This window comes from Crinia signifera, chromosome 4, assembly GCF_055691185.1.
Source record: "Crinia signifera chromosome 4, ASM5569118v1, whole genome shotgun sequence".
In the NCBI taxonomy this organism is placed as follows: Eukaryota; Metazoa; Chordata; class Amphibia; order Anura; family Myobatrachidae; genus Crinia; species Crinia signifera.
Window position 1 is genome coordinate 285,233,267 of NC_139220.1, and position 22,075 is coordinate 285,255,341.

Sequence of the window (22,075 nt, forward strand, 5' to 3'; positions counted from 1 at the left end):
ACGTTTAATATACCAGTACCACGACTAGAGTCGTGCTGGCCGCCTTGTGGCCGCTTCTGTATTTACAGACCGCAGCGCCTCCCCTTATGAATATGTATGAGGCGCCTCTGCGTCTGTTTTTAGTCAGCCCATCCTTTCAGTGACGTCACGGATTAGTTTGGCGGCAAAAAGTGAGAACTGAGAAGAGATAATAAACACTGCAGCGGCACATGTAGTGCGGGGACCGGAGAGACTGTGAGAATAACAGGTGACCGTACCTCCATCCCTTACCTGCCTACAACCTCCAACATGGCTCATTCCAGAGGGAGGCAATGCTCTGTATCTGGGCTTCCCTGCTAATTCAAAATAAAAAGTTGTTTCACTAGAGGTGAGGACTCCGACAATCATATATTCGAAAGTCTCAGTATAGAGCATTTTATCCCCACTGGAATGAGTTTATTTTGAGAGGTATACTGCATGCATCACTGCTTGCAGCCGGACACCTTGCACTGGTTGTCCCTGGTGTATCACTGCATGGCCCCTGCCACGCACCTTATGAGTGATCGAAATAATTCTTCATAATGGCAGATTTTATGTATGTATTAGGATGTACACACTGTTCGATTAAGCAAAATTAAATTAAACGCGCAGATCTGTTCTATATAGTCTAAATAAAATGTACATGATGCTGTGCATTCAATCCGGATTGAATAGAAAGTACATTGCAAGGTGTGTACACCCCTTTTGTTTGATCACCTCAATATTTACGCACCTGCTTTTCTTTACAAGGTAGAGTCAGTGATCTGCACCATGGAAGAGGAGTTGGGTGTCTCCGACCAGGACTCTGATGCAGGGAGCGAGGAGGTCCTGACTCCTGCGGAACTCATTAGCAAACTGGAAGAGGTGAGAATTGGGTGCAGGGTTAAGCTTAATATTTGCAGCTAGCAGGGTTTTTTTTAATAGCCACAAATATACAGTGATAATTAACTCTGACAACACCATCCGGAAAGAGCCCAGGCGGTTTCCCTGTGTGCTATTATAAAGCTTATTGTAAGTCCTTGCTCCCCCTTTTTTCCTGAAGGCTTGTAACACAGTTTCAGACACCGTAGGCTTTTCCCCTCAATCACTTGAAGCTCATATCACAATAATCCCTAAAGAAGGGAAAGACCCCACCCAATGTGCCAGTTATAGGCCTATTTCCCTCCTGAATAATGATGTAAAATTATATGCTAAATTATTATCCAATCGATTGGGGTCCCTGCTCCCTGACCTGATACATGACGACCAAGTAGGTTTTGTGAGAGGTCGGGAGGCTAAGGACAATACTTCCAAACTTATAGATCTGATTCACAATATCAAAAGGGGGAAGCAGCATGCATTTTTCCTGTCCACGGACGCGGAGTAGGCTTTCGATAGGGTTGACTGGCAGTTTATGGAGGGTCTTCTCCGCAGTTTGGGATTGGGATCTTATTGTCTGCACCGTATACTTGCCTTATACCGCTCCCCCTCTGCAAGGGTCCGAATTAATGGGGCTCTCTCCTCCCCCTTTATGATAAGTAATGGCACACGCCAAGGTTGCCCCCTCTCACCGACTATTTTTGTTTTATGTATGGAAGCCCTAGCACGGGCGATCCGGGCCAATAGGGACGTACAGGTGGGAGACCGCGAATACAAATTGGCGCTATTTGCTGATGACCTCCTAGCCACACTGAGCCCGTGACTACCCTGCCTGCTCTTATGAGGAAATTTCACAGGTTTAGCCTGTTATCCAACTTCAAAATAAATTACTCCAAATCAATTGCCCTTAACATTTCTACTCCTGCCAGCAGTGTGGAGGGTCTTGGGTGTTCTTACCAATTTCTCTGGCATCCCTCCCATATAAAATATTTGGGAGTCTTACTATCCCCCAACATTAATGACCTCTTCAAACTTAACTTTCTCCCCCTTATGACTAAACTAAAAGTGGATCTCCAGAGATGGTCCCCTCTGAGACTCTCCTGGTTTGGTAGGATTAACACAGTGAAAATGAACATCCTTCCCAAAGTGTTATATCTTTTACAGACCCTACCGATTTCAATTCCTAATTCCTACTTCAAATCCCTACAGAGCCTAATAGGGAATTTTATCTGGGGAACCGGTAAAGCCAGTCTCTCCCAAGCGACTTTAGTTAATAGCAGAGCTAGAGGAGGACTACAACTCCCTCCGTTCTTACATTACTACTATGCAATACACGGAGATAGAATAGTAGAGATGTTTAGAACCCCCTCTACTAAACAGTGGATCCACATATTAAACCATGCAACTGGGCTACCATCACGTATACTTCCCTGGACCGCCACCATGCCCCGACCACCACATTGAGCCCCACCCTGAAGTGCTGGCAAAAACTTAAACCCCATTCACTATTTAGTCCTGGACTCTCCCTTCCCGCGCCCCTTTTCGGTAATCCGGACTTCCCTACCGGCCTCCCCTTCCCTGACGACCTGGTCCGTAGCTGGAATCTCCCGCGTCTCCCATTTACTATCCAATTCAGGCCTTCGTTCCTTCACCGACCTCCAACAGACATATTCCATACCCGCAAGATCGTTCTGGGCATTCCTACATTATATCCAATCTTCCCATACCTCTCCACTTAGAGGGACCCCAACCAGATTCGAACAAATATGCTTAGATGACACTCCACCTAAACACCTAGTATCTGTCATTTACCAAATATGCTCAGAAGCTCTGTTGCCTGAATTACCCCCCTTTGTTAAGGCATGGCAGTCGGAGTTAACAACTATCATACCAGACGACCAGTGGCCTACCATATTCCAATATGCGTTTGCCAGCTTGTCCTCGACTCAGATTCTTGAGACCCAATACAAGATCCTCTCAAGGTGGTACAGATGCCCGGTGCATGTACATCGGATGTTCCCTACTATTCCTGATACATTTTGGCGATGTCAACGATCCCAAGGCTCCCTATTACACATCTGGTGGCAGTGCCACAAACTAACTGATTTTTGGACGACAATTAGGAGGCTATCCATACAGATTACTGGTACTCCCTTACCACACACCCCTGTTTCTGGAGAACCCAAACACAGCCCCCAATCTCTCACTGGTTCCTAAGGATAGATCGCTACATGCTTATGGAAGACCTCACATCCTCCTCTTCCTCCAAGCTTCCCTCTAATACTTTTACCACCACCTGGTCTCCCTGGCTAAACTTTAAGGAATGCCATGACTCTGCATCATATGCTAGTAATCCTCCACTGACACCTGCCCCACAACCATGAACGACGCTGGTTGGAATCTACCTCTCTGCTTTCTCCGCTTTCCTATCTTCCCTCTCTCTTTACTTCCCCTCTATCACTATATTACTTTCCTGTTTAATGTTTTTACACTAAAATGTGTTATTTTCTTCAGTTTAAAATGTTAATACATGTATTTGTCAACAAATAAAATATGGACTGCATGCTACTTAATCTGACACTTTTTGTACTCTTTGTAGTCCAAATGAGAATGAAAATGTTTATACTACAATGTATGTTTGTTGTCTTATCATAATAAACACTGATTGCGTAAAAAAAGAAATTAACTCTGGCAACAGAAATCCTCAGGCCCCATACACTGATTTCTCTGTGGCCCCCCATGCTAAAACATAAACTGGAAGCGCCCTGTGTCCATTACTGGATTGGTGCAGAGCAGGATAGAATGGTTGGAGTCAGGGGTGGATTGGGATGTAAATCCGGCACAAGAAATTTCTGTGAGCAGCCCTAATGGAGGTCGGGGACTGAAGAGTGGGGTTTGTCAAAAGGGGCAGGATACTCCCTTTATATACGGCCTGATTCTGAGTGGGACACAGTTGCAGCCTTCTTGCATCTTTTGCTACAGTTGCATACATTACTTTATGCTAATACGGCTGCTAAGCCCTTCCCTGGTATACATGCACGTGTCCAAAAGTACAAGGACTGAAATGCCACTGTCACACACATTGTCCCCCACTGGGAAAAAAAAACACTTGTTCACCCTTACAGGAATAAAATGCAGAAATATTTTGGCCTGAATAAGTATAACTAAAACACACTGGCGCACTCAGGAGAAAAATAAAACCTATTGTCTCCCAGAGAAACAAAACCTATTCCTGACAGGAAAATACAAACAAAAACATTGGGCGGTATTCAATGAGCCTGATTCGCCATGTTTTTATGGCGAATTTGTGCTGTTTGGCAAATTTTTGACTAAAACGGTGAATCACCCTATTCAATGACCAGATGGCGAATACATTTGAAGGTTTTTTTTCACCATGATTCACCGAGTAGCAATCGCTATCTTTTTATGGTGAAGTGGAATGTGAACTTTTAAAATAAAGTGTTTTGTTTTTTACATTTGGTGTAAAAAAATCAGGAATTTTATTCTGAGGGGCATGCTATTTTTATTCATGTGCTGTAAGCACATGAATATATATTTAATTAAAAAAAATATATATATATATATTTTTTTTTTTTTACACAGCAGGGGGCGCCGGAGCCGAGCCGCTCATTAGATATTCATATATTCACTGCGTTCGCCGCAGGAGCTCATATTCGCCGGTCAGGGGCAGCGAGCCCCTGACTCGTTGAATACCGGAGCCGGCGAGGCTCCAGAACGTGGCGAATGTGCAGCGAATCCTAAACAGGATTCGCTGCACCTCGCCGGTATTCACATTGAATACCGCCCAATGTCCCCCTACAGGTAAAATAAAACAGACTGGACCCGACAAGGAAAAAAAAAACTTAATGGCCTGAATAGGAAAAGAAACAAACCTATTGGTCTATACAGGAATAAATAAAACGCATTGGGGTACTTGTGTATTATCACGGCACCCACGATGTTGATCGTACTGCATCGCATGCAATATAGCGGCATGCGATCAGATGCGATTTTTAATCGTACAAGCACCCTTATGGGTGCTTACAATGTTAAATGCACCCCCACTATCAACGCCAACCCGAAGCGTGGCGAGCGCAGCGGTACTCGTCCTCCGACCTTTTCATACCCCCACTATCCACGTCGGCGAGGAGTGGATTTAAAATAGTGTGGCGAGCGGACGCGGAATACATGTAAAGTAATCCGCGTCCGCTCGCCACACTATTTAAAATCCACTCCACGCCGATGTGGATAGTGGGGGTATGAAAAGGTCGGAGGACACGTAACGCTGTGCTCGCCACGCTTCGGGTTGGTGTTGACAATGGGGGTGCATTTAACATTCTGGGGGCATTTAACATTGTATGCACCCATCAGGGTGCTTGTACAATTAAACAATTTGCTGGCATGCGATATTTAATTGTACATTCGGGCTTTTTCACACAGAAATCTCATCGCGTACCCTATTTAGTGGTATGCGATGGGCGCTGTGATAATACACAAGTACCCACATTGGTCCCACACTCCTTCCCCCTGTGCTGTATCACACTCCCTCACCCTGCAGCCTGTGCTCTCACACTGACACACTCCCTCCTCATATATACACATATATAACATACACACATATACATATATATATATATACACACACACACACCCCCCCACTCTTAACTTTGAAACAAACATAGAGTGCAGCCTGACTGGGGAGGGGGGTTGTCTGGAAATGCAGCCTCTCCTCAACCTCTTGTGCATGAAGCTACATCTGCCTGAGTCTCGTGTAGCTCCACCCCCACAAAACCCACTGAGTCCTGCATTACTCTGCCTCCCAGATGTGCTCAGTGTACCTCCTACACGCCCAGGGGAGGGGGAAGGGGGGGGGGGGGTTGGAGGCTGATTGAGGTACTCAGCAGACAGCTCTGTGTGGGGGGCTGCTTTGGGGCCTTTTCCTGTTAAAATGTCTTATTCGCATCGCTATGCTGATTAAAATGATATGCAGCATACCTATGGCCCTTATTCTGATTGAGTCGGACGGCTCCGTGTGCAGTCGGATGGCCGATGTTTTGTATCTGCACATGTGCGAACGCCTCGCACGTCCGAACATGGTTTAAGGTCCGTACAGAAAACGATCATACAAAACCATCCGAGCAGGGGGTGGAGAGGGGCGTGAAGGGCTGTTTGGGCTCATTACCATATGCATACAGTCAGGTGCCAGCTGCCCGCCCATATCCCTGCTTTCATAGGGAAAAATGCATGGGGGAGGTTACCACAGATGGAGGAGGTGTTCACATGAAACATCCACTCGCGGTCCGTACGCTCGGCATCTTACCGCATTCGGACGGTGTGAGCGATCCGTACGGTAGGCGGGGCTAAGAACACTCGGTTCCTGTCCGAAATACGCATCCGTCCGAATCAACTAGAATAAGGGCCTCGGCTCTGTGTTTGACTACATTACAGGAAAACACTGTAGCATAGCATTTTCATATGCAGATACAGCTGCAGTCGCACACAGAACATAAGCATACCGCATAACTTTTTATGAGCTGCTTGTGTCCAATTTGCATAGACATGCAAATAAGATGAAAAAGAAAGCTGTGCGACTTTAGCAGAGCTACAGGCTCGCTCCCACCAGGCATCTCGTGGTGAATGGCGAATTGAGGCCAAATGTATGAAGACACATCTGTATAAAACAATTTGAGAGCTAAAGTGTCCTTATCTGATGTATATTTTATAAGTGGACCTGTAAAACTAACCACACCGCCAATTTGCCTCCCTCTGCAGGCCTGGCTTAATGAAAAGTTTGCACCTGAGCTCCTGGAGAGCAAGTCTGAGATTGTGGAGTGTGTGATGGAGCAGCTGAATCATATGGTAACTTACGATCTCCAGAGAGATTCACTTACTCAGCTATTGCTGTCACATTCTCATCCCTATCTTATTCCTGCAGGAAGTAAACTTGCAGCGAGCACGACAGGGAGATCTCAAGATCAGTTTCCACCACATGGAGATAGAGCGGATCCGGTTCATGCTCAGCAGCTATCTGCGCAGCCGCTTGCTCAAGGTATCCATTGTTGTATACACACAGCCATGTGAATCAGAATAGAAGTATGATTGTCTTCAATATGTTCAAAGAATGACAATTGCATATACGTTGCTAAATGTTCTGATTGAATATAAATATACACATGCGAAGGCCGCTGCCAGCTAATGAATCTCGTTTTCTGTGCAAAACCATTATCCCTGTCTGGTGTCTTCACCAGCTCTCTGTGTCCTCTCTGGCCAGATTGAGAAGTTTTTCCCACATGTCCTGGAGAAGGAGAAGGCGCGCGGGGAAGGGGAGCCGCCACACTTGTCCCCTGAGGAGTTTGCCTTTGCCAAGGAGTAAGTGACGGACATCCTTACCATAGTGAGATCAGAAGGGAATTTTACTAAAGCTTGTTGCAACCAATTAGATTCTGGCTTTTCTAAAATGCCATAGAGAACGGATAGCTAGAATCTGGTTGCTATTGGCAACAACAATATTTTTCAATTTCACGCTTTAGTAAACCTTAGATCAGGCATGTCCAAACTGTGGTGGCCCTCCAGCTGTTGTGAAATGACACATCCCAGCATGATGGGACATGTAGTTTCACAACAGCTGGAGGGCCATAGTTTGAACATTGCCTGCCTTAGATATATATGTACAGGGTGAGGCAGTGACACATATATTTCTTGTCCGCACAGGTATATGACAAATACAGAGACCTTACTAAAGAGCATGGCCTTCCGTCACATGCCACCAAATTTACAGACTGTGGATATGCTCAAATGTGGTAAGCTAATCACTTGGGACTGAAGGAAGAGCGACCTATAGTCTGTGCAAGTGGTGGCGATAACCCGCCTTTCTGTCTTTTTTTCTTCTAGTTCCCAAACCAAACCTGGACTCGTTTGTGTTCCTGAAGGTGAAACAGGCGCAGGAGAACATTCTGGTGGAACCAGAGACAGACGAGCAGAGGTGAGGGGGAAGAAGAGCCCCCCGTAGTTATAGATTGGATTCCTAGCTTTATGTTCCCTCAGGAAGCTGCCATATGTGTAAAGAGAATTTAGGTGGCCTATTTCAGGAAATACTACAGTGTTTTAGTGACATGGTTACACGATTTATAAAATGGTGCCACGTGTTGTCGAGTTGGGTTGGGAGGTAGTCCCAACAGTCGTGGTGTGTTGTCAGAGCTAAAGCTTCCTGCAGCTGTAACAAATCAACCTACAGGTTGTCAAAAGCATAAGGGAGGAGTTGCCATATCCTTTGCATTCCATGTTTGAAAAAAAAAAATTTTCATCTGGTGTAGTTCCAAGGGACTGGACACTAGTGGATGTAGTACCGATTTATAAAAAAAACGTTACCGAGCAAATTATAGACCGGTGAGCTGAACATCGGTCATAGGGAAATTGTTTGAGGGGAATATTAAGAGATACTATACAGAAATACTTAGATATAAATAAGGTAATCTGTAGTAACCAACATGGGTTTGTGAGGAACCGTTCGTGCCAAACTAACCTAATTAGTCCGTATGAACCTAGATATTGGCAGTGCAGTACTTGTGGTCTACTTGGATTCGCAACAGCCTTTGACACTGTGCCACACGAGGCTGATCCATAAAATGGAGGAATTAGGATTAGGGGAAAAAAGTTGTAGCTGGTTTCAGGAAAGAGAACAGCGGGTGCATGTTCATACTGGATACCAATATTAAGTGGTGTACCAAAGGGTTTGGTGCTAGGGCCTCTTCTATTGAACATTTATTAACAATCTAGAGGATAGGACACTAAGCAAATTGTCCACCTTTGCGGATGACGCAAAACTATGTAGGGTGATTAAAACTGGCCAATATGTCTCTGTGCTTCTGTAGGATTTAAACAAACTAGATGAGTGAGCAAAACATAATGGAAAATGAGGTACAGTGTTGATAAATTTAAGGTCATGCACCTTGGGAGACATACTGAGGGGGCTACTTATAATCTATATAATCTATAATCGGCAAATCCGAGTCTGAAAAAATGGTCAACGTGTACAAATATATCAGGGGGCAATGTAACAAACTATCCGGCAACCTCTCCACTCTAAGGACAGGGGCTAGGACATAAGAGGCTTTTCTTATGGAAAGGTAAATCCTAACTATAGGGTCCACTGATTTTCATTGCAGTTCCTACACCATAGTGGGACTTATAAATAATATTTGCGCCTATATAAAATTTTATACGTCATTTCCTTTCTGTGGAGTATGTTTGGATATTTTCCTTACATTTCCCTAGAAGTTATATTATGCTGAGCAAAGTTCTAGTGAGTGACCTCTCCCATTATATGTGCATGTTTCGTCTAGGAAAACATAGGACCAGTGTAGTCCTAAATTGGCTCACCAATTCATTATAGAAATCCTCCACAAATTGACCATTATGGGGCTCATTTGTCAACAAGTGGTAAAACTTGTGTTTGTTAATAGTGCTCGAGCCAATCCGCTCCGGTCATGTGTTTGAAACACACATTGGAGCAGCTTTATCAGGCACTGAGAAGTTGCCCATTCCAACCAATTCGCTTTGAGGTAGAATTTATCAAATACAATATAAAAAAATAGAAACTGATTGGTTGTAAGCACTTTGGAACAGGAAATCTTCCCTTCTTTTCTCACTACCCTCATCTCTCGTACTTCAATTACTACTCACATACACTGCAACTGTCTATACCCGCTTCTCTTTTCATCATCATTTATCTCTTCCAACAGAAACCTGCTGCTGGTAGTTCATGCACAACTGCTTTGCTTCCCTACATCTCTGCTGTATTATGTACTGAGAATTGTGCTAATTGTCACCTGTTCTCTTAGTTTTTCAGTTACTGTAATGTTTAGTTCTGAGTTTCTGTATAGTTCTTATGTGTCATGTGTGTAAGGCGCTGAAAACTACGGTGCCTTTATAATAATAATGGCACCACAAGTAGTTTGATAATAATGCAGTGACCCCACCTAGCTAAAACAAAGGCGTATTAAAGGCAAGTAAAACTGGGCTATACAGCTGTCTCGCTGACCATTCCATCCTCTATCCTCTATCCTCTTCAGTCTGGCCGAAACTGTTCTGGTCAGTCACCATTGACCTGCTCTCCACCAAGGCCAGGGGGCACTTCTCACTACTTATTCTCTAGATCTTTCTGCTGTTTTCAACACTTTAGATCATTCTGTACTCATCCACATCCTCCAGACTATTGGCATATCAAGCACTATTCTGGCCTTGTTCACCTCTTAAGACCCTATACACTAGGCAATTTACCTGCAATTTGGGCTCTTTTCCTGCAATTGCAGCAATTAATCACAGGAAAGGAGGAGGTGAATGATAGCAGGTCCAACATGGTGCATGGTCCTGTGCGCATTGCTCCGGAGCCTACTTGTCGCCCCGGCTGCACGAGCAGTCTCTTCAGTTGCTGGGCAAGCTTGGCAGGGGTTGCATGCAATATATTGCATGAGCTCCTGGCTCAAGAGGGATTGCAGTCAACTTCTCCAAAAGGAGAAGTCGCTGTAATGTATAGGGGGCCTTCAACTCACCCCCTTCCATCCTCCCTTCGCAGCCCCCCAGGGTTCTGTCCAAGGGGCTCCCTTTTTTTCTCCTTGTATACCTCCCTTCTCTGGATGTGCTCATAAGCTCATTTTTCTTCCAATACCACCTCGATGACACACAACTATACCTCTCCTGCCCCCTCACCCTCTCTTCCATCTCCTAGATGTTTAAGCACTCTCTGACGCTCAATATGGACAAAGCTGAATTTCTCATCTTTCCTCCATCCAGAGTCTCCGCCCCACCCCCTCTCTAATATATCCATCACTGTAGACAACACCCCTCTCATATCTCCATCATTGTGGACAACTCCATTATCTCCCCCCCCCCCATGTGGACAACATGTGGAGTAATGGATAACTCCATTATCTCCCCACCCTTCAACACCTGTGGTGTCAGAGATTCACCTGCCAGGTGCTGTGACTGCTGATCGCAGTGTGCAGGAAAAGCCTGAGTCATTCAGCAGCAGACACAGTAGTGGCCCTGCCATATGGTGCTGAGATCCCGCTTAGAGAACACGCCCCTGCTAGTACACACACATGGTGTGCTGTCACATGGAGGTCAGGGAGCTGGTCACACAAAGGGCCAGATGTATCAAGCTTCAAAAGTGACACTAGCCTGTGACATGGCAGGTAGGAGCTGGTTGTTTATCACTCTCCACTTTTTGAAGCTTAGTACATCAGGCGCTAAGTGCTTGTTGGGCATTGTTACTTGCCGGCATGGGAGAGGCTGGTAGGAATGTGGGCCTGAGTGATCAATATATGCCCACACATGACAATGGGTGGGCTGCACAAGCGGATGGCATTCGTAGAACTCTGGATATGTACATGCGGTGGATGGTGAAGGGTTGTAGGCGGGCTGTAGTGACTATCACAGCACAGTGCTAATGGGCAGGGAGGGTAAAATGGAAGTTCAGGGTATAAACTGAATGAAGAGACGCTGCTGGCGGTGTTTGGATGGGGGGGGATGCTGAGGATTTCTGTTTGATGGCTGCAGCACACACAAGATCAGTGACTCGCAGCACATCCTGCAGGACCTGCTCAGTTTTGAACATGAGGCTCCTCACTGTCTGTAGCCCATAAAAATGCGCTATAGTGTGTATTTTGCGATCATTGATAATGGGCAACTACTCCACTGGCCCACTTCTCTGTACATCTTTCCCATTGTCTTCTGATGTTTAACATAACTGTGACAGTTGGTTACTCTAAATTATTTGAAGTTTCACTTGCTGTACATCTGTTTTTGCATTTATCACGTTTCATCATCTTTACATGAAAGGGATGGATGGATTGCTGTCACTAAGATTACAATAAGTTCCAATGAATCACTGCTAATACACCTAACGTTTTCTGTCTTAACAGTGAATATGCCATAGACATGGAAGTTGGATCACAGCATCTTATTCGGTATCGCACAATAGCTCCTCTCGTGGCCTCTGGTGCAGTGAAACTCCTCTGAAACCACCAAAATCTGTAGTTCACTGCTCGCTGCAATACCAGATTTAGCCAGTTTGGGGCAGACATTGTATGAATGACTGCAGCTCGGATCTAAAACAAAAAAAAAGCTGAACATTTTTGTTATATTCCCTGAGGCTCGCTGTACAACAAATGGAATAAGAGGCTATTTTTTCACCTGAGTCGTTTATCTGCCACCTGTAACACTGGTCTACATGCTGGGATTTGGGACGTCATTCTCTGAGAAGAACATTTTGGAGACTATTTCATTTTTGTACTGGAATCTAGAGAATCTCAAATAGACACCAATATTTATTTTGTGTATAAAGTTGCTACCGTACAATATCAGCCAGATGTTGTGGAATGTCATATCTCAGCATGATTTGGCGGCCAGCAATTACACTTTAAATATGTCTGCTTTCAGGATACATCTGCCTTGGTAAACATTTTGTGAGTGTTTGACTTAAATAGGGTTTCAGGGAATATAACGGTATGTCTAGCAAGTTATAACTTATTATATACAGAACGAGAGTAATATTTTCACATTTATCCCTTTTCCGATGGTCTGCCAAAGTAATCATTCTTTGTAGAGGTTTGGGGAACCGAAACTTGTTGTATGATCTAAAGTGAGCATTATCTGCAGAGTGACCTAAAGGGTCCTACACACGGGGAGATTTGCTGAGCGTTCTGAGCAATGCTAGATCGCTCAGGACACTTGGCACACAGCGCTGTGTTCTCCAGTGAGTACACTGGCCTTGATAGTGATGTATGGGTCTTTGTATCATTATGGCCCCTACACACTGAGCGATGTACTGTAGGGGCATTTTCTAGGCAAGATAGTCAGATCGCTTCGAAAAAATGCCCTGAAATCACCCATGTGTAGGCCCTATTAGTGACTTATAAAAGATTCATGAATAAGTATAAAGTAACCAGAAGCCTCATATTACAATTGCAACCTGGATTCACTCACCCAGCGCATTATTTATTGTAGGGAAAGACCGTTCACATTCTTTTGAGAGGTTTAAGCCCCCTGTTGACCGCTATTGCATATGGGCCTTGCAGGACTTCTCTATCTTTCAGTTATCTACCCACTGAGTTAAGTTACTGATGTCACATGATCACAATATCATTTTGTTATGGCTTTTACACTTTCTGTACACTTCAGCCCCAGGGCAGCCATTTTGTTACTGATGATCCAGTCTAGGCTCTCTTTGCCTGGGTGATAGGGTTACCACCTAGTCCCTTTAATTCCGGACACATGTTAATTACACAGGTTCTGTGGCAGTTTAAAATCAGGTGAAGTGGAGTCTTGAAGTCAGCCAGCCACAGAACCTGTGTAATTAATATGTGTCTGGAATTAAAGGGACTAGGTGGTAACCCTACTAGGTGATGTTGGGAGTTATTAGTAAAGTGACTGTTTACAGCCAACACCGTAACTACCCCTCATAGGGGTAGCTTAAGTGTTTTGGATACATATGTGATGTTTTATGTCTGCATATGGCAAAACCAATAGTGATGCGTTTTTGTATACATGTTCCGGTTTTGCATAGGTCATAAATGCAGATTCACGTGCCTGCTGGTGTCTCTATACTCTGCATTGTAGTTAAGACTGCAGGAGTTGCTGCTCATTCCAGGTTTTAGGAGGGTTTTCTGCCATTAATGCAGTAACCAGAAAGTCTCTCACCCTTGAATTTGGAACTTTGCTGTCACTGTGGGCAGAACAGTATTTAGGCAGCAAGTTCATGGACTATGATCATGACAACAACCTTATGTTATCTTTATACGTAATGAATCTGTCAGTATGCCTTGTTGGTGTGGGGTTGTCTCTAAAACACAGTTTCTATGGTTAAGATGTCCTGGGGGTGGGGGAGGCTTGTAAGCAGGACAACTGGTTTTTAAGGTGGTGGGGGAGGGTTGTTAAGTGGACAACTGGGTTTTAATGTGTGTGGGGGGAGGGAGTAATCTGGTGTTTTACTGATACCAGCATGCTGGGAGGGGAGGAAAGGGTGGGTATGAATATAAATGACTGTCTACAGCCTGCATTCAGTGTACAATAGGTCAGTGTAATGGTGTCTGCTACCTGTTCTGAACTGCAGCTGGTGGGAGGGGATTCTATAAGCATTAACCTGAGGAATGTAAAAGTGTTTCTCATAGGTCATTAAGTGCACAGGCATGTAAGACACACAGAGGCCTTGCATCATATGAACCCAGTGCCCTGTCCATGCTCTACACCAGATGCAGCTGTCTGTCTCCTGTCTCATGCCATCTCTTTCCCCTGACATAATACATAGGCTTTGCATCATTTGTCCTTGGTACTCTCCATGTTTATACACCAGATGCAGCTCTCTGTCCCTGGTCTCCTTCCATCGCTTTCCCCTGACATAATACAAAGGCTTTGCATCATTTGTAGTGTTCATTCTAGCACCCTGCATCTATCAAAATCAGTGCAGCTCTTCTTTCCTGCCTGGGGTGTCACTCTGCTGTGATGCTTCTGGCACAGCTTGGTCTGTAGCTTTCTGATGAAATACAGATCAGACTGTGCTAGAGGCGCCACAGCAGAGTGTGACACCTCAGGCTGGAAAGAACTGCACAAGTTTAGAAAGGTCCATAAAAACCTGCATAAACCCCCAGGGAGACCTATCGTATCAGGTATGGGAGGTCTCATGGAAAAGGCCAGCACTTTTGTTGACAAACAATTGAGAAACTTCGTAGAAGAACTTCCTTCATATACAAGGGACACAATGGACATCCTCAAGAAAATAGAGAATCTGACAGTAACCCCAGAAACATTGCTATGCACATGTGATGTAGAATCTCTCTACACTAGCATTAGCCATGAAAATGGAATACGGGCGATCAACTATTATCTTGATCAAAGAGAAAGGAATGATTTTGACGATCTTATCATTCAACTTCTCAAATCTGTCTTAACTAAGAACTACTTTACCTTCAATGAAAAGTTCTACCTACAGACCCGGGGTACAGCTATGGGCAGTACGTGTGCCCCCACGTATGCAAATCTGTACCTCGGGTGGTGGGAGAAAGAACTAGTACTTGCACCAGAAAATGACCGATATACCAGCCATATCAATGGTTGGTATCGATATATCGATGATATTTTGATCATCTGGGAAGGGGATGGAGAACTCCTGAAAGAATTTATCGAAGTACTCAATAAAAACCCTTTAAACTTAAGACTCACTATGGAGATGAGCCAAAAGTCCATAACCTTTCTGGACCTGACACTGGAAGTTGATGATGAAGGTAATGTGGTATCAGACATGTACAGAAAAACTACAGCTAGCAATAGTATTCTGCACGCCACAAGTTCACACCTTCCATCTACAATACGGGGAGTACCTAAAGGAGAATTTCTCCGAACAAGGAGAAACTGCTCAAATAAGACCAAATTTGAAGTCAGAGCGAATGAACTCTCGGAAAGACTTAAAACCAGGGGTTATAGTCATAAAATCATAAAAAATGGACTGAAAACAGCTGCTCACAAAGAAAGAGAATCCCTAATATCTCCAATAAAACATACAAGAAAAAGGGAAGAGAAAGTTCGATTCATAGGTACTTTCTGTCCCGAATGGCAGGAGATACAAAAAATACTCCAAAAACATTGGAACATCCTGGCCACAGACCAAGAACTGATAACAATACTAGGAGATAGAGTACAAACAAGCTGGAGGAAATCCCCAAACCTAAGAGATATTCTGGTGCATAGCCATTTCATCAAGAACAAACCAAAAGGAAATAAATACCAAGGATGCTACAAATGTGGTGATTGTAACACATGCAAGCATACATTACAGGTAAAGGAGATCGAAGACAGATATGGAAAGAAGTTGAAAATACATGATTTCATAAACTGTAAGACAACAGGAGTTATTTATTGTCTACAGTGTCCCTGTGGTATGAAATACGTGGGTCTCACTAGCAGACAAATGAGAGTGAGACTCATGGAACACATCAGGAGTATTAAAAATGCAGAAAAAGACCGTAAGAATTTCAAAACCCTGACGAGCGTAGCAAGACACTTCCTGAGAGTGCACAAAGGAGATCCATCTGAGCTCAGGATTTATGGTCTCGAAAAAGTCAAACTCGGAATTAGAGGGGGAGACATGAAAAATGAACTGCTTAAAAGAGAGTCACGATGGATTTTCCTCATGAATAGTGTGGAGCCACTTGGAATGAATGAATATAACCAATTCTCATCCTTCCTATAAAAAGGAGGATTTGACAACCTCGATCCATCATTCCTCATAAACCCTTTTTCTCTCATATGAACTAATAAGAATCTACAACAAACACTTATATATTTTTTATTTTTTATATTATTATCAAAAAAACGCATAATAAAAAAAGAATAAAGTGAATTATATCACTGCAAAAAACAGAAGCTTACATATGCAGTGACCCTCATCCTCACTTTCAAACTGTTCTTCTAATATATATATATATATATATATATATATATATATATATATATATATATATATATAAAAACACTATCTCCTATTTATCTATTTACATCCCCCTTTAAGTAAAAGGAAGATAAAAGAAAGAATGAGAGAGACAAGTAAGGGGAACATGAGACCTCTGAAGATATCCCCCTTTCTGCCAAGAAATAGGTACCCTATTTGGTTGATCAACCAGGACAATGGGACTCACCCATTAAATACCCAACTAAGCAGCGATGTATACAAGAGATTATACACCTTATTGAGAAAAACCAGACATACTAAATAACCATGATATGACAAATGAATATATGTACACATAAAATGAAAAGTATAGAATAAAGAAACAATACAAAGCAGATACATAATCTATTGCACCAATGAATATGCACTTAATGATATATGAGGCATCTTATCCTAAAAGAAGAAAGAAGCCCCAACTCCACATATATATATATATATATGTATATACACATTTTTCACATTGCACCAAAACGGAAGGAATTATCAATAATAAAATCCATCACAGTAAAACACACCCCAGTCACTGAATAAGGTATTCAACACAGTGATCAAAAGGATTGACACATTAAAATATCACACTGTATCACCCTTCTTATTTTAGACTATTTTTTCATGATTGTTTTGCACTATTTATATGTACTTAATTTATTTATTTGTTTGTACTGCACGAGTGATTACAACACAGTTAGTCTAATAATCTTTTTATAATAATTTTTCTTTATAAATTATCACACAATACAAAGATTTAATTATGCATATTTAGGAACTGGAGAAAATATATACTTCATGGAACTAGATAAGAATAATCTGCTAAGAATTAAACAGAGATCTGACAAAACACTATATATAATTAATTACAAAATTAAACACCTATAAACAAATATGAAATATTTATAGATAAATAAAACTAATATTAATAATACCATTACATGTGGCATAATCTCTTAAATATTTTTTACATGATTCATGGAATGAGCAACAAATAGAAAGCTCCATGCAAATACCTTAGTGTGTCAAAAAACATGAAAAATCATATCTCTCCACAATATGATCAATAAAATTGGGAGAAATATCAAATGAACGCAAGAACAGATAATATACTTTGTATATAAAAATAAAGTGTACTATAAGATAAAGGAATTAGCGGTAACAGTACCAAACATCAGCATGAATACTAATTAATGATGACCAAATAGCCCCTAAATAACGATACCCCATTGCCAAAGCAGCATAAACTGAGACCAACCAATCAGGAGAGATGGCAGGGGATTTAAACCCTTCCTGGGAGACAAACGGGTTAATGCCTTGAGGAAGCTTAGGTGAAACGGCCGTTGGCAGCGAGTGGCCGCAGCTCCTCTATCTAATATGTTCCTAATAAGTGTTAAAATGTATAATAATGTGTTTGTAGCAATTATGTGGTAAAATTATATGTGGTGGTAAACGGTCAGGCAGCAAGTGGGAGCGCAGCCGATTACAAGCACAGCTTGTATCAGATAGCCGGCTCCTGCTTCAACACAAGCCGCTCACATCGTGATAACGGGCGAGCAGCTATCAGTACAGCCGCCTCACTATATCTTCAGTGCGGACTCTAAAGGCCCCCATACACTATGAGATTTATCTGACCTGTAAAATTGCATCTGATTTCCCTTGAATTTCCCTGGCAGCTTCCCAGGACGCCTACATCCAATTTGACACTTGATGTGCCATTTTTTACATCCAATTTGTGTCAGATAAATCACATGTGATTTATCACATGTGATTAATCACGTAATTTATCTGACGCAAATTTGATGTTTTTCTTTATTCTTGGATGTGCCGTGAAATTTATCTGATGGGATGGCCCTAGGGAGTGGCCTAACTTTAAATATTGCGCCCCCCCCCACCAAAGGTTTCTGGTGCCCTACTCCAGCCACCCACCACCCGCCACATATATACTTACCTACTCAGGAGCTGGGCTGTCAGCGATGCGGGTAGGAGCTGGGATGTCATCGGTGCGGGTGGGAGCTGGGATGCCTGTCAGCGCTGCGGGTGGGATGTCAGCGCTGCGGTGGTCCCGGCTCCCCGGACACGCTGACACACTAATGTTGACACACAGACAGATATTAAACACATGGACACAATTATGCTGACACATGGACAGAAGCAGATACGCTGATGCCAACACACAGGAGCTCACACAGCCACGGGACATTGACACATTAACCCCAAACACGCTGACACACTGATGCTGACACATAGACAGATGCTAACATACCGACACACCAATGATGACACACAGACAGATGCAGACATACTGATGCCAACACACAGACATATGCAGATACATGGACACTGACACATGGATGCCGACACACATACATATGGTAACACAATGATGCAGACACACAGACATCTATATTACACATATATATTGATTATATATATATATATATATATATATATATATATATATATATATATATATATATATATATATATAGTGATTATGCTTATTTATTTATTTATTTATTTATTTACAGTTTCTTATATAGCGCAGCAGATTCCGTTGCGCTTTACAATAGTAGACAGTGATAAGACAAACTGGGTAACAACAGACAGACTCGGAGGTAGGAGGGCCCTGCTGCAAGCTTACAATCTATAGGGATATAGGGGGGGAAACATAAGGACAGGCACCAGTAATAGCATAGCAGTTACACGTCCAGAAGGGATGCTATATAATACATAAGTGCCTCGGAGGGTTATGCATGTAGAACTTAAATATGATAGGCTTGCCTGAAGAGGTGAGTTTTGCTTATACAGGGTATGTTCGCATTGTATTCCTGATGAAAATAAGTTGAAGAGCTATTTACTTCTTGCTGTGGTTATTATTCCCGTTGTGCTGCCAAATACAAGATTTATGTCACCTCTCTCCTGGGTTTCCTGGTTTCAGCAGCTGGGGAGAGGGGGGGTGTCTACAGCCCGTGCGTTCATACATTCATCAGCAGCAGGGTAGATGGGACCGGACTCTATTGCCCGTGCACTGCTGTCATTCAGCAGCTGGGGAGAGGGGGGAGGGATCCGGGCTCTGTAGCCCGTACAGACATCCAGCAGCAGGGAAGAGGGGACCGGACTCCCCGTGCACTGCTGTCATTCAGCAGCTGGGGAGAGGGGAGGGATCCGGGCTCTGTAGCCCGTGCAGACATCCTGCAGTAGGGGAAAGGTAGCGTCCGGGCTGTACTGCCCATGCTGTCATGCAGACTGAAGCAGGGAGGGAAGAGTGTCACTGCCGCCCTCTGCCCTCCCATCGTGCCTGCCACTTCCTGTGACGCCGGCTGCTACTACTGACTGACTGGGGGATGGCCACGCACGTACCCGGAGTTCTACACATAGATATATCGGATCTGTAACATCGCGGGTGCTAAAAAGCACCCATGATGGCTCAGATTCAGATACATCTTATGTTCTGCAGGTACGACCACCTGATCCAATGTGATGAGCACGGGAACGCGCATCAGATTGGATCAGATGTCACAAACATGCGATTTGGGGCCGATTTCACCCGATTTATCGGCCCAAAGTGCCGAAATCGGGTGAAATCGGACCAAAATCGCATAGTGTATGGGGGCCTTAACAGCCGCTGTACGTCCGTCTTAACGGACAGGGACACTATAACAGATAGCACGGCAACAGCATTAGGGCTTTGCGGGGGTGAAAGCCAGCACTAATTAGCGGCTACTATATATATCTAACTAAACCCCATCTCAGGCAGCCCATTAATATTTTGCTAATACCGTTATTCTATCCCTTATCGGCCTCCACTAATGGAATAAATATGAAGTATGTGGGAAATGCACTAAGAGGGTAAAAAACACCAAGAATATAAAAAAAGAGAAACTTTTTTCTGACTGGTGCCACACAATAAATTGCGGCAGTCCCTAAAGATGTTATATGCGGGACTAATAGCCTTACAATAATAAAGTGGTTACAACTTGTCAAACTCTGAAAAACAACATACTGATGTACAAAGCCACCAATATTATACTAGCACCTGTTCGTGTACCTAGGAATCTCTGAATTTTGAATTAAGCAGAGATTGGAAAAATGGGTGCCCTCCATACACACTGTCCAATATTAAGAGCAACCATAAAACAATAGGAAGCTGTTTAGAGTGGGGTAAAAGCTTATATAAGGCTTAGATATATTTCCCTTAGCTCAACAGCAATTTCTGCTTGAAACACAATAAGAGTCTATTTGAAGGTGGGACACTATTCAAACACCTCCAAACACTGTAGGAGTGGGGTAACAGCTCACAAATTAAAAAGTAGCTGATATTTAAATATCCCTTAACTCACGCACAGTGTTGAAATCAGAGACCGAGATAAACAGGAAACTTTGTTTTGAGGAGGGTGAAAGCCGAACAGTAAAAAGCTGCGGATAATCTTAAATATTCCCCTACCCCAAACAAGGTTACATATGGTATAATTGGAACATTGTATCCTCGGTCCAATAAATTTTATGCTGGGCGAAATCGTGTGCTCTTAACATGCATGATAATGTATAGGATGGTATATAGACTCTAATATCATTGGAACCATACATTGGACGATTGGTGGCACGTGTACACACTGTCCAATCACCCCGATAGTGTGATCCCCACCCACACAGAAAGACTGACGTCTTCCCATAAAACTGCCCCACATTTACCCACAACCACATCATACAAGTGAAATATCACTTACAATTTAATGATACATCTGTGCTACGACGAACCTTGATAATACACTTGAAACCTTTCCCCTTTTTTGGGAGGCATATTGAGCCTAAGTGACAGACATTGGAGAATTACAAGTACTGTCAGCCCATATTAGGAACGTACAGGGATATTATAAACCTGAAAATAAAAGATAGAGCCGAGCAGCGGCCACTACATTTTAATCTTATTTCTGCTCTTTATTTCTTTCTATTGTTTTAATATTTCACCGAATTTTAATGCAAAAAATATTAAAAGTTATATTTTATGTAACATTTAAAGGACTTCCAGTGCACCTACATTATACTTTCTTTCTCTGTGTGTGTTAAGTTTAGAAAGGTGCAGGGTGCTAGAATGAACACTTTGCCCAGATGCCTCTACATATTATATAATACCAGAGACACTGGTTTCCTTCATTTGCTACCTGACATTATACAGAGCGTCCTGCACACTACACCACGGACCTTATTCTGGTCCACATGGAATGCTGTGAATTCACAGCGTTGCACTTGGATGTAGCGGCGCCCGCTCCCCCTTCGCCATAAACATCCATTCGCAGCCTTGGGTGTGAGGAAGAAAGCATTCGACGGTTGCTGACCATCAAATGATTTCACCAGTGCTCACAGATGTAAGACACCTCTATGCGAGCGCCCTGTGCGCGAGGCGGGCCGGCAGCTGTCTGCCCGCACCTGTGTCACGGGCCATTTGCACTGAAATGCCCAAGAAACACTGGGCGTTCCCATGGGCTCTGCTGGGACCCGGAACATTCAGTTTGCCATGCCTGCTCACACGCAGCATCCTCACTTGTGCATAAGTGTGCAGATGCTAAACATCGGTTCCCCGTGCAAACGTGCTGGGGACTGATGCATTTAGAACAGGCATGTCCAAACTGTGGCCCTCCAGCTGTTGTGAAACTACACATCCCAGCATGCTTTGAAATAGTTTTAGCATTCCCTAATTGCAAAAAT

General features: G+C 43.3%; 1 protein-coding gene across 4 annotated transcripts; it reads left to right on the forward strand.

Moving 5' to 3' along the window:
* The first annotated feature begins 30 nt into the window (after positions 1-30).
* On the forward strand, positions 31-12,816 carry GINS4 (GINS complex subunit 4). 4 transcript variants are annotated; one of them, XM_083184859.1, is made up of 8 exons: positions 31-367; positions 773-882; positions 6,649-6,735; positions 6,812-6,925; positions 7,148-7,245; positions 7,588-7,676; positions 7,768-7,858; positions 11,799-12,816. In XM_083184859.1, the coding sequence occupies exons 2-8, from the start codon at positions 790-792 to the stop codon at positions 11,893-11,895; spliced, it is 669 nt and encodes a 222-aa protein (XP_083040985.1). In that variant the 5' UTR covers positions 31-367; positions 773-789; the 3' UTR covers positions 11,896-12,816. The 4 variants fall into 4 exon arrangements, with proteins under 4 accessions (XP_083040985.1, XP_083040986.1, XP_083040984.1 ...); XM_083184860.1 differs by having other exon boundaries at positions 31-247; XM_083184858.1 differs by having other exon boundaries at positions 32-367; positions 769-882.
* The last annotated feature ends 9,259 nt before the right edge of the window (positions 12,817-22,075 follow it).

Bases quoted from the DNA above. Each gene is read 5' to 3' on its own strand.
- GINS4 (XM_083184859.1), top strand. From the start codon at position 790: ATGGAAGAGGAGTTGGGTGTCTCCGACCAGGACTCTGATGCAGGGAGC. The intron at 6,926-7,147 runs GTATCCATTGTT...CTCTCTGGCCAG, and splicing joins TGCGCAGCCGCTTGCTCAAG to ATTGAGAAGTTTTTCCCACA. The intron at 7,859-11,798 runs GTGAGGGGGAAG...CTGTCTTAACAG, and splicing joins CCAGAGACAGACGAGCAGAG to TGAATATGCCATAGACATGG.